The 14,191-nt window shown below is 35.1% G+C and overlaps 1 protein-coding gene across 1 annotated transcript; it reads left to right on the top strand.

Moving 5' to 3' along the window:
- Positions 1 to 5,898: 5,898 nt before the first annotated feature.
- Positions 5,899 to 13,059, top strand: LOC129257015 (putative RNA-binding protein 15B). The gene is made up of 2 exons (XM_054895246.2): positions 5,899 to 9,839; positions 10,852 to 13,059. Exon 1 carries the CDS (start codon positions 6,015 to 6,017, stop codon positions 8,388 to 8,390), a length of 2,376 nt encoding a protein of 791 aa, XP_054751221.2. The 5' UTR covers positions 5,899 to 6,014; the 3' UTR covers positions 8,391 to 9,839; positions 10,852 to 13,059.
- Positions 13,060 to 14,191: the final 1,132 nt, after the last annotated feature.

The following is a 14,191-nucleotide window of genomic DNA, read 5'->3' as shown; positions in this document are numbered from 1 at the left end:
GGAAAAAGGTGCCTGTTTAGGATTGTTTGTGGTAACTCATGAGGAGGATACATATCTCACTACACAGATAATGCGAGTGCCGAGGGCGAGCTGAAATTTCTTTATATTCTGACCAGAAAGCTTGATATTCTAAGCATTATTGGTACCAATGATTAAGATGTGTATCTAAAAAAACAATAGATGCGAGCGCGAAGCGCGAGCTTAAAATTTTGATATTTCGATCTGAAAAAAAATGACAGTTTAATGGAAGTGTTTAATAAAGAACAGGATTATATCCAACAAAAGATTATTGCAAATCGAAGCGGGAGTTCTTTTGAGGTTTAGAACTGAAAACGGGACATTCTATTCACCTATTTAATCATGAAAAGTATGGGGTTTTGCTACAGAAATGATGCGAGCGCGAAGCTCGAGCTGAAAATTTTTATATTCCAATCTGAAAAGCGGACAATTTGAGCATGATTTTAGATAAAGAATGGGTTGTGTAGCTCAATCTCGCTTGCTGATTTATGTGTAACATTACTATCTTATTTTATTTTTGCACATGCGGAATCATGGGGGGGGGGGGCAAAACGATATGTTCCCCCCCCAATATTTTCATTGGTGGGGCGATCGCCCCCCTGCCCCCCCCCCCCCAGGACCGACGCCTCTGTATTTACAATGATACTACATCATGAATCATTTGGAATACATCACCAATCCAGGTTTATATATTATCATTCAATTTTCATGTACATGATGTATAGGCCTATATACAGATTTGGTATTTATATATATATATTGTGATGCTTTTCACTAAATATAATGCAATTTGTAATGATGAGTAATTTTTATCTAATTGCTTTGATGAAACTGGATATAATGCTTATGACCTGAATTCAGAAAGAGATCCTTCAAGACAGAGCTTTGGAAATAGTTCTCCAGTTCTACAGGTATCTTTATTTTTTGTTTAACTTCTTCCTGAGCGATCAGATGAATAATATTTAACTTAATGGAAGATGAAAATAGATCAAATTTTGTGGCGTAAACATTTAAACGTTAAAACAAAGGCATTGACAAACTGTATTTATACATTGAAAATGATATTTAGTGGTTTAAGGTCTAACGAATATACGTCTGGTTGCGTAATTATACACTCCCGGTATTAGCAACGGGTTTTAGCAAAGTTTTGGACTAAAATATCGAATCATCTTCATAAAACACTATAGTCATGATAGTAGCTGTCTTACACTAAAGGCCATAGAGGTGGCACAATGTGGAATGTGTAAAGAAGAAAAGTGACTGACCTTTTTTTTATTAAAGCATTGGAATATAAGATCAAAATTAAAGGATTTGCTCTACACTTTTGTATGATTCTGGGATTTTTTAAATAACAAATTAAAGATTTCATGACATCTGTGGGCAACTGCCCCTCCCCAGTCCACTCTGTAAGGGCATGCGATAAGCTTTGTTATTCGTTATGAACATTCAACAATAAATGTATAACCAGGTGCCGCTGATCATTCTTGACCGGCGCCGATCTAGATTTGGTTGGCAATAGGCCCTTCTTCATTATTCTAACGGCGCCTATTTATTGGAACCAGGCGCTGATTTATAACCAAATGGCGCTGATTATTCTTGTCCGGCGCCGATTTAGATTTTATATTAGGGGGGGGGGGGCGCCCCCTGTGATTCTGGATCCGCCACTGTTCTTTATGTAAACGATTACCATTATGATAGGTCTACTTAATTTTTGTCATTCATTTCATTTGCAGATGATACTAATTTATTTTTTTATACAATTATCCCAATGTTCTTTTTAATGTTGTTAATGCAGTTACGGAACATATTACAGCGGATAAGGGCTAATATCACTTAATCTTCTGAAGACGAATTATATTTTTGTTTAGTAACTCCCTATTACCCACTGATATTATTTTTGACAATACCCCCTTTAAAACAAGTATCTCATACTTATTTTATCTGTGTTTCAGTAGACAATAAACTTTTCTGGAAATTACACCTTCAAAATATCTGTAAAATAATCTCTCGCATTATCGGTATAATCAACAAACTTAAATCACATCAACCACAATCACTTTTGTATTCATGCTCTACTCATCCCTTATTTTACCATATTTGAACTTCAGCCTTCTTGCTTGGGGCAGCTCACACCAAACATTCGTTGAAAGGATTTAATTACTACAAAAGAGAGTTCTCTTGCAAGGCACATATATATGCGCCCATAATGACTCACTATTCTTCGAACATAACATCTTAAAAATCTATTTTTAGTTCAACTTGGTGAATTTATGCCTAGAATTCTGGTCCTTTACCCTCCGTGTTTCATGATATCTTTATCAAAAACCGTATAGTTCATAAATACCCAACCACACAATCAGATTAATTTCATCTACTTCTTTTGAGAACATTTTCCGCAGAAAACTCTTTTATTTTTTTTTATTGTTGTGCAATGGTGAAAACACATTTATGTCCGTGGAGCCTTGTCAAAAGGCTATCATACAATAGATGTGGTAGACGGAGAAGACCATTTTCTGGGGAGCTGATCTGGAAGAAAGAGAATGAGTAATTGAGAAAGGGAGGGGTGCGGTAGAGAAAATAAAATATTTAGAGAGAGAGGGGGAAATTGTGATATGTGTGTGTGTGAGAGAGAGAGAGAGAGGGGGGGGTAAGAGGTGGATAGATGAGTAAGTGTGTTAATAAATAATGTCCAACTTTTCTGAAATTTTGCATTTTAAATGAAGAAAGTAAATAAATTGACAAATAAATTACTAAATAAATGAATAAATCATTTTCAAAATAGTTTATATTTTCATATGAACATGATAAGGTTACAACCATGATGTAAGATAATCAAATATTTTATTGTTTAAATGTTCAATTTTGGCATTAGAAATTACCCCTGTTATTTTTGAAAAAGTAATAATTTGATCGATAATGCATGCTCACTCATGTTTGATTTGACAATTAGATTTCTTGGCACAAGTTAGCAAATGAAGCACTCCTGCCAAATTGTATTGATCAATCTTGATTCATTAAAAAGATATTTTATAAAAAGGAGAGCTGCTTTTTTGTTGTGTTTGGCTGCAAAAGTTTCCCCCGCATAGACTTTGGTAAGAATCCTGATAAAAAGGAATTAAAATTTTCTTCAAAAACTGTATGTATGGCAAATTAAAGATTTATATATTATGTGCGAGTTTTTATTGGTCTATACCATAACATTTTTCTGGGTATACTACCCTTATAGATTAACTTGCTAAGTTTTATTGGGTGGTGGGAAGATTTGGGAATAACGGAAGAAAGTAGTGACGAAGGAAATAAAATAAAAGAAACAGAGAATATTTTGAAGGCCGTATATACGCCATACAGAATAAACAAGAAAGAAATGCACATTATTTTACACTATCTAATTTCCTTTCTTAAAATTCAAACTGTAGGCTGCATGTTGTGCTTTAATTTTAACGTCTGGTACATTCGTGAATAAGATCCTGGGGTGTTCTACGATGGAAAAATAATGGAGTCAGATAACACATAAGTACATGTACATCTTAATTGAGAGCCCCCCCCTTCCATGGGGTAATTGCGTTTTCTTCTGCTTTGTTACATTCAATTGTTGAGCCCTCCAAAATCCAAACCAACTATTGAGGACAATATGCATATATCTATATATGTATATCCTTTGTTATGCCAGAATTACATGTATCATTCGCAACACACTCTGATAATGAGGTGATATATTATCCCCTCTCCGGTCCACCGGGGGTGGGGGGGGGGGGTTGCTGTATTTTTTAAATATTGGAAAGGTGAGAAATAGGTTATAGGCGCACTAATTGGTTAAAACAATCAAACGAAGGACGTTTCAAAATTACATTAGGAAGGAAACAAGATAATCGATAACGTGCATGCATACATGCGAAGGTCAGTATCTATATAGGGCAGGGGCAGATCCAGGATTTCGTAAGGGGGGGGTATAGATTTTAGCGGCCGGGGGAGGGCGGGTGGGGAAGGAGGGGACCTGAAGGACAAGGATTTATTATTTTTGTGTGTGGGATGTGCGGGAGTGTTTATTATTCTTTTTTTTCTGTCTTATACTTCTTAATTTCTTCAAGTGAATTGGAAAATGAATGGATTAATTTGTGAATTTATGTTTATGAATTTTACTTATTTACTGGTTCTTTGATGGAGCTGAAGCTATTATGATGTATCATTTATGAAGTTATGAAATTTATCAGTTTGTGTTTGTATTCACTGGAAGAAGCAATAAAAGAATACTTTAAAACAGTATAAAGTATAAAGGTCTGCCGACTAATCATAAAGTTGATATGCGAGTAACTACACAGGTTCTCTACACTGCAGGCGTCTTCTGCTAATGGGGGGGGGGGGCAGGATTATTTTCATTCAAAGAATATTCTCCCCGGGTTGGCAGCTCGAAGTGCTTTTTTAGAATACTATTTTAGGGAGGGAATGTTCCTATGGACGGAAGTTTCAGTAATTTTGTAAACCACAAATCCCCGATTTTTCCCTTTTTTCAAATTTGGTTTTATTCGATTTTCAACAGAAATAAAATGGTCATAAATTATTACAATGACATTTGCAAATGAAACTTATACAAACAATTTACATTGAGGTATATGTACAATATGCGATATTTTACCATAAGTAAAACAAAGTATTATATAAAAACAATTATTATAAACATTATAAAGATCTGAGAAAATGGAGGGATCCACTAAGCAACAAAAGCAAACTAAATGCTTGTAGTGTGTGGACCCCTCTAAATAATTATTGTAGAATTGTCTACAAAGACAGACAGAGAGGTAACAAAACATAAAACAGCACAAGAACAAAAAACGAAGAACAGGGGAAGAAAAGAAAAAGAAAAGAAAAGGGAAACAAACACGAAGGATTTAAAAACAAAAATGAAAAGAAATAAAGAAAGTAAGATTAGAGCAGAACTTAAATGCTGAAAAGGGAAAATAAGTTGAGTAGGCATGAAATGGTAAAGTAAATGAGGTAAGTTATAATTATTTGAATTGATGAATATGGAAAATTATTGTCAACATTTACTAACCAAGTTGTCAATTTTAAATTTCTTGGGGATCTTAATTTCAAAACAACTATAACTGTCTTATTACTTGTAAGATTCCTTGCAAACTTTCACCAATCCGTTTTACTTATTTTCTCCTCTCTCACACATCGTATGACTACGTTTGGATTCGTCTAAAGGCCCCCTCACCCCTAACCGAATTGCCTGAAATATGCCTTGCGATGGCTGGCGAAAGGCATTTTTTAAAAATCGTTTTCAATGGAAACTGATAGTAAATCATATTTACCCTTCGTGTTTGGGTTCGTACATCTTTTGAAATTATATGTGATCGTTTCATTCTTACAAATAAAACAGTGAGAATAATATAAGCATCGAAAACCTAAAAAGAATCTGAAATTTTCTGCTAAATGACTTTTAATGTTGCTCTTTCTTTGATTCAACAAAAGATTAAATTAGTTAGCACACCCTTATCCAAAACAATTTCAGACACAAATAGATATGACAATTATTAACAAAAAACAACAACATTTACTTGCTCTAATGAATATTCATGCATTATTAAAATATGGCGTTAATTGAAAAATATAAGTACATTCAACTTGATTTTATAAGTAGTACTCATCTTTGCCTAATTGAGTTAGATTTACTCAATCAAAGCAAGCTATCAATACGTGAATTTTCTTAAATGTATATTGAACCCAAATAAATCAAGTAAATTAAAAGACAAGTTAAAACTACTTAACTACTTAAAAACGAAAAATAATTACAAATTGTATATTCTACTTAAATATATTAAGTGTTAATTACCGATTCAGAATTTTTTTTTACAGTGTACATTGTCTGGTGATAAGACTATGCGCACATACCCGGATGCAACGCAGAATAAGCGGCCATATTTGCTCAGTGTAGTTGATAAAGCATGAAACAGGAAGGAGTTTAACTTTCTGAATTGCTGTGAAATTTACTGCAAATGGATCGTCAGCAGGGTAGAAAACCTATGAGGAGGGTGAGGGATAGTCCTGAAATGCAGCGAATGCCAGATCGAGATAGAATGAGCCCTGGGAGTGACAGGTATGATGGTAGGGGAGGTGCAAAAATGGGAGGGCGAATGAGGAGCATGGAGAGAGATGACGGTGGCAGGCGTGGGACCGGCGGCGATAGGCGTCCACCACCCCGCGATGACTATGATCGCCCGCAGAATTATGATCGTCCTCAAAACTTCCAAAGTGATGGCTTTCAGAGGAAAGAACCAGATTGTTTAAGAATCACAAATTTCCCTTCTCATGTTTCTGATACAGCAATTAGAGATGCTCTTTTTCATGAATTTAAGAAATATGGTGAAGTAAATGTGCGTGTTGTGTTCAGTCAAGCAAAAAATGAGCGGATTGCTTATGTGAGATTTAGACTACCAGATCAGGCTAGAGATGCAATGCAAGCTCGTGGTGATCGTCTTACATTGTTTGCAAGACCGTTACACATTGTAGCAATTGTAAATAAAACAAATCATAATCAGGGGCAAGGGCATGATGGTGGTTACATGAATAATAGACAAAATGATTTTCAAGGGAGACGTGGTGGAATGCAAGGAAAGAATTACAGGCAGGATATGGGCAGTAGTGGTGGTGGCGGCAGAGGAAGAGATAGAGATTTTAATCGATATGAATCAAATTCCCGTAACTATGGAAATGATGGGTATCACCAAAATCAAGGTCGTGATAGAGACCGTGATGCAACATTTTTGCCTGAGGATGACCCAAAGGCTACACGTACAGTGTTTTGTGGTAACTTGGAAGATGGTATCCAAGAAAGTGAGATAAGAAGGCATTTTGAGAGATATGGCTTTGTTGAAGAAATTGACATCAAGTATCCACCTCGAGGCCAGGGAAATCCTTTTGCTTTTGTGAAATTTGAAAATTTGGATATGGCTTATAAGGCAATAATCTCTATGTCTGGCCAGTACATTGGGAGGAATCAGTGCAAGACAGGATATGGAAAACAGTCTCCAACAAATTGTCTATGGGTTGGAGGTTTGGGGCCTTGGATCACATTGGGTGTGCTGGAAAGAGAGTTTGATCGCTTTGGAGCAATTAGAAAGATTGATTATATTAAAGGTGATTCATTTGCGTACGTCCAGTATGAAACTGTAGAAGCAGCCCAGGCAGCTGCCAGCCACATGCGTGGTGTTCCTTTAGGAGGACCAGACAAACGACTTCGGGTAGACTTTGCTGAACATGGGCCTGGCATCCAGACAACTAAAAAGCAGTTTAGACCATACCAAGGACCACCCAACCATGATGATGGCTCAGGTGGCAGAGGCTACAATCGTTACAATCAAGACAGAGATATTGGTCGAGATATTTCACCTCCATCATTTCGTGATGGATCTGATCAGTGGCAAGGAGGGGGAGGAGGTTTTGATGGAGGTCGTGGGAACTGGCAGTCTGGTAGTCGATACAAAAATGATAACTGGAACCGAAGGGACAATGACCAATCAGGAAGAATGATGCAACGAGGTGATAATCGTAGAAGGCGAAATGGATCCCCTGATGATTTCGCTGGTAGGGATGACTGGTCACCAAGCAATGTGAAAGCATCTAAGCGCCGTAGGTCCCCTGGTGGTGATTGGTCTCCTGAGCGAAGGAAACCTAGAGATTCTTCACATGGGCGTGATTGGGATGCTTCACCAGATGGCCGTGTACGCCGTCAACGATCCATAAGTAGTGATCTTTCTGACCAGGATTTTGGTAGTCAACCCATGGAACGTCGTCGAAAGCGAGGTAGTAGGCGCTCCAGAATTCCAGATAGTTTAGATAACTTGTCTGATCTTCTAAATTACTTACCAATGTCTTGGAGAGGTCATTTGGTGTTGAAGAACAGTGCATTTGCTACTCGCATGTTTTTGGTAGGAGGAGATGCAGACACTGCTGAAGCTCTGCTGCCACATGACTTAGGAAGTGATGAGTCTGCCTTGAGGATCACACAGCGCTTACGTTTAGATCAACCTAAGCTTGATGAAGTGGGCAAAAGAATCTCGCAAGCTGGATCTAGTGGTCATGCAATTTTGCTTTCTTTCGCTGGAACAAGTGAAGATTCAGACTCTTTACCATCTGGAACCCAGGCACGTGCCTTGGTGAACTTGGTTACTTACCTTCAGCAGAAGAAAGCTGCTGGAGTTATCAGCCTACCAGTTAGTGGAGAGCAAAATAAGGATAACGTTGGTGTCCTTCATGCCTTTCCACCATGTGAATTCAGTCACAAGTACCTTCTTGATATTGCTCCTGGTTTAGGCCCAGATCCTTGCAAAGAGGATCATCTTGTTGTGATCATTGTGAAGGGGGCAGCATAGGTTTTTAATATGTTTTTAGAGTAATTTAACTAAATAATTTGCCTTGGTATGTAGTGTGTAAAGTTATAGAATTAGAAATGAATAAAAAAATAAAACTTCTTAACATTCAATTGGGAATCTTTTCATGCATGTACATGCACACTTGTATTTGTCATATTTCAGATAAGAATGCTTGGCAAAATTGTGTATATTTTGTAATTAGTGATGAAATATCTTATGCAATTGTTTTAAAATGTGTGATTGATGAAGTATTAGGAAGTAGATTATAACAAGTTGTTTATTATGTTGAAGTAACTTTGTACTGATATTTGCATCCCGATGAGTCAACCCCTAAACATGGCCTAAATGGCAGGACAGAAATCAAAAACGTATTCTACTTTGTGAATTCAAAATCATTTTTCAATAATACTTTATTTTCAGTACTGTTATTTGAACTTTTTAAGCCTATTTCTATTTTGTTGAATAATATTTCTGTGTTACATTATCATTGCTAATATGATTTCTAGCTTAAAAGAAATACAGATCCGGTCAGTGATTTTTGACAATACTGAATATTTACCCTGAACTTGACTTTACACTCAGCCAGAATAAAAGAAATCTGCCTATTCAGCTCTTTTCGCATTGGCTGTTATAGAGTAAAAGTGAAACTAAGATCCTATGGGATTTTTTATCCTAGAGTTACATGTGAAAAACAAAAATTTGATGACCATAACCATTGCAGTTTGTGATCAAATATGTAATGTTCATTTCTACTGAAATTCATGAAATTGTAAATGGAATATTTCATAGTCCCCTGTACAGTATATCCTTTTCATCAAGACAGCGTATATGAGACAACATGTATATTCAATGAGTTTTTTTTCTATTAATTAAATTATCGCAATTTGAATTTTAAATGCATGACAATGTAATTTACTCTTTTACTCTCAGCATAATTATTTTTTGGGATACACTAAATGTAGTACATGTATGCGAGTTGGGCATACTTTTTCTTCATGAAAGAACTTCTTACTGTTTGTTGCATAACTGGCACTCTAAAGATAAGCAACACACAAAATACTTGGTTTGCAATGGCCATCGATGGGCGCTCTTTCAGTTCATAAAATGGACAAGCTTGCATCTCATTTTGTAGCAAGGCCATCATGACCGGATCAGTTGTTGAATGGGAATGTCTTCAAGTTGTAGCAACTGGTGAAATGGAATTCTGCAATGATTGCCCTCCCAAATGCACGCTCCCCATTTCCATTAGCTACCTGTCAAATGCACCTTAAAATATCTTGAACAATTTATCTTATGGGCTCAGTTCAGTTACAAATCTGTCACATCCCTTCTCTGAAAATGTTCCTGATCCACCACTCCTCTATCCTCATACTGAGAATAAAGCTTCAAATTTGCAGCCATGACAACAATTCCAATCTCCACTGATGATTGAGAAGCTGAATTTTGAAGGTAAGATATTTTAGCAAAATTGCATCTTTTTTAATGTAATGTGAGTAACAGCGATTATGACACATGATTAATTCAGCTGCGCGTTCAAGTGGAAGGATGCTTCTGTGATTTGAGTAAATTTGTTTTGATCCTGAAATGCCTTCAAGGAGAAAAAAAAACCCTGTTGCTTTGTGAAGTAACACTCAAGTCTTTCAGCTACAAGATGTACATGTAGATACATTGTGTTTATTACAGTGATGTGATTTACTTGATATACTTCCAATGGGAGTGGAACCATATGAAAACCCTTTGTATCTTCTATGAAGAAATTGTATTTTGTGGTTCTACACTACTTTGGAGAAGTGACGTTATGTGAATCTCATGGTTTGTCGCAGCTTTACATTGTTTAAAGTGGTTTTAAAGTGCATAATTATGAGCAGTTTAGCTTCTATGAAGTTTGGAGATCACTTGTGCATTTACATTAGCGAAATTCTTTTGAAATTTTTTTATTTTGATACTTTGAAGTGAAGTTACAGATGGGAATGGTTGAAATATTAACATTCCCTTTGACAAATGGCCCAAATTTGATTTTAATTAAAATGAATTGCAGCATCCTGTACACGTTTATGACCACTTAACTTAGAGATCATCTGGAAATATGTGCTTTAATTGTTTGTGTTCTATGAGAGAAAATCTTGGAGTCAAATTGAAAAAAAATCATTTTTTGTTGATTGTGTTACTGATTTCTCACTGGAACATCAAAGTTGACAAACCATTTGTGTTATACAGCATTTACTTATGTCTTTGAAGCATGCGAAAAATGTTTTTGGAGATACCATCAATTTTGTGTGTGCCCTGAGTGGTGCCATTGGATCACTGCCTAGTGCCTACCATTTGTTCTTCAGTGTTTTATTTATATTTTGATTTATTGAGGTGCTGGAGATCATGTGCTTTTTAACTGCAACTTGTTTGATAGTGATCATCACATGTGAGTGCAAATTTGTTATTTTTGTTGTTCATCCCACCTTATTAGGAGAAACCTCAAATGTGTGCCAACAATCATGTTTGCTATTTGCTATAAGGAGTGCTTCAACTGAACAAAGCTGTGTTTTTTCGTGAAAAAAAACTTAACAAGAAGGATCACTGAAAGGAAAACCAAACCATTTTGTTATGGAGAGGAACATGAACCATTATTGTGGTGAACTGAATGAAATATTTATGTGTTTTGACTTGGTGCATTTGTTTTATAATGTGGAGCCATATTTATCCTCGGAGGATCAAAGTGAACTTTTGCTTGTGCTTATAATCAAAATGGATGTCTGTGAACTTGCTGTGAACTGGAGGATAAAATTGCTTTTTGTCTGATCATCCATGTTGCTCATAATCGCTGATGAGCATTCACCTTTAGAGGAATCACAATTATATCCATCATGAGGAGACCCTCTGACATCTCACATTCAAGGATTAACTGTACATCGGGATAAATGGACATAGAATTTAAGAAATTATATTGCTTGACTATAGTATACATGTATGTAAGTGATTGCTTTACATGTTTTATCATAGGTTTGCAGTCACTCTGTGAAAGAGCATATACATGAACTCCTGTTAGTCCTGTATCCTACAATGTACATGTAGATCTCTGTTGATGGTACTTAGTACTGATTACAATATACTAAAAAGTGTTTGTATTGTACATGTAAGATTAAACACTTTCATAATTTACATATATTATTCAATATTTCAATCATACTGAGTAAACCACACATAGTTCAAAATATAAAAATGGAGGAAAAATGTATGCATACCATTGATATCTTGTGTTAACTTGTAGGGCCTACATGTATATAATCTCATGCATATAAAACTATGTGATTTTCCTTTTCTAAGTTTTACATATTTGAAGCATAACTGCTCTGCTTCACTGACAAAAAATATGGATCTGATTCACAAATAATATACATTGCTAATTGAGAAAGTCCCTAAGAGAGAAAAAAATGTAAATTTGTATTCAACATTATAACATATCTTTTAAGGTCAAACCTTTGAAAATAAAATGTTTTGAGAATACACGTACATGTGTTATTAGGTGAAAAAAAAAGAGAACAAATGTTTTTGTAATTTGTACACTGTATATTTTTGTGTCAACTGTCAGCATAACATAGACATGTACCGTAATGGGGTAAATAATGTGATCATGTTTATGTGTATTGCATAAAGCGTTGCAGATCAGTGTCTGAAAAGTTTATATTTTTATGTACCTTATTTACATGTAAATATTCAAATAAACTACATGCATTACAATGAAGTGGATAATAACTGTACTTGTTGACAATCATTTGTATACAGTTTTGTAGACATGGGTTTAGACATGTTGAAATTGAAATAGTTTGCAGACAGTGGGTTATTTTAAATCAGATGTATTAAATACAAATTAAAAAAAAAGATTTGCTTCAAGAAAGGCAATTTATTCAATAGTACAGTTTTATGCAACTTTCACAACAACAATGTTTGCTTGAGTTAGCAGTTATTTTTGATTTGCTATTAAAAAAGTATGTAATTCCCTACTTGTCTGCAGGACAGTTAACTGACATTTTTGTTTTAAATCTTGATTTTACATGTAAGTGTATTCATATATTGCAGAAAATCCTATCCCAATAGGGAAATTTTTTTCTCATGAGTGTAAACTTGTTATGAATATGTCATTTACATAATTGCATTAATGTATATTTTGTGAATTAGTTAATGCTATCTTTTTTATTGTTTTTGTCTTGTGAAATTAGTTTTAATAGGGTCTTGCAGAAAGTTTCCAATATATTTTCTTGACTGTTTTGATTGTAGACTGACTAAAATTGTACCTTGACACAGATGTACCTGCATGTACTAATATGGTGGTGCATAATATATGTGTAGTCATGTTGGTTAGAAAAGGACAAAATCCATAAGAGCAAATGCATCCAAGTGTTGAAAATGAACTGTTTGATACATATAATTTTGTTAACTGAAGATTGGGCATGTTCTTGTGCTTTCTACTAGAATGATATACTGTACATTCAAGTTGAAAAAGGTTGTACATTGTATTGAAGCTACATGTATGTTTAAACATATAAGATCAATCAAAACATAACAATATTTTAGCTTCTTATTTTTAGATGTAACATGATTTTGATTTTTGCAAGAATAGTCACAGCTCATTTGTCTGATTAAATATCATAAATATAGTTGTACATGTGCACATAAATTCTTTGCAATCTCTCTTTTTTATATACATGTACAGTCTCAGGTCTGCAACACGAGTTGTTTACAAAATGTTCCTCCCTTTTATTTAGGGGTATTCACACTGGCAGTGAATTATCATGATGATTTGTGCAGTTTTTCTGATTGAGAAAAGAAAAACCGCACAAAACTCCACGATGAAGACCGCACGAGACATCTCGATTCACCTTGGGGTTTTTCTATCATTGCAATTACATGTAAATTACTCGCGATGATGATACTAATATGAATCCAATGATCTGAAACTCTGCAATGTTTGTTTGTTTGCCAATTCGCAAAGCAAGCTGGGTAAAGGTAAATTAATCCATTGTGCAAGCGCAATCATGTCCAAAAGACTGCAATGTTTTTACGGGTCCAGAGAGATCACAATATTTTTTTCCAGTGTGAATCAAGAGGAGGAAATATCTTGATAAGCTCGCGACTCAAATCATTTTGGATTTTCAAGTGTGAATTGCCCTAATTAAAGCATGATCAAAGTGAATTATTGGCCTACATATTTATAATGCCAATTGAATTTTACAACTCATGTGAAAATTTTGGTCCTGCTTCAATGATAGAGGAGTTTAAAAGATTGTATCCTCTTGCTGCAACCTTGCATTTTAGCACATTCCAATCAATGTTGATAAAAAGAAATTGACATTATCTGTAAAGTTAGAGTCAAGACTTTACTTACTCCTGATGTAAAAATATTTGGTTTAAATTTACAAACCTTTTGTAAACATGCCTTGCAATTTTTTATTTTGATATAGATAATTGATAGGTAGGGTATCTTGAATATTTTCATGAAGAATGTTTATCAGGCAATATCTCTTCTATTTTTGTCCCTATCACCAGATTACCTGCAATTATATCACATCTTGAGGTTTCCTTATGAGAACATCCTGTTTAAGGATTGCAGATTTTTTTCATGTTTTTAGGTCAATTCTCCAGATAGTCACTCTTTGGCCTTCGCTTATTCTAGGGTTGGCTTAGTTGGATATTCGCTAGTAGTAAATATTGGTAAAACCGCCTCAATAATTTTTTAGGAAAATGGGAAATAGTTGGAAATGTAGTGAAATACAAGGAAATATACGTTTTGAATATTTTCAGGTGTTGTC

This window comes from Lytechinus pictus, chromosome 3, assembly GCF_037042905.1.
Source record: "Lytechinus pictus isolate F3 Inbred chromosome 3, Lp3.0, whole genome shotgun sequence".
NCBI lineage: Eukaryota > Metazoa > Echinodermata > Echinoidea > Temnopleuroida > Toxopneustidae > Lytechinus > Lytechinus pictus.
The sequence above is the reverse complement of the archived record's forward strand: the minus strand, read 5'-3'. Positions and strand labels throughout refer to the sequence as shown.

What these genes read in the sequence shown, in the direction of transcription:
- LOC129257015 (XM_054895246.2), top strand. Translation starts at nt 6,015, where the DNA reads ATGGATCGTCAGCAGGGTAGAAAACCTATGAGGAGGGTGAGGGATAGT.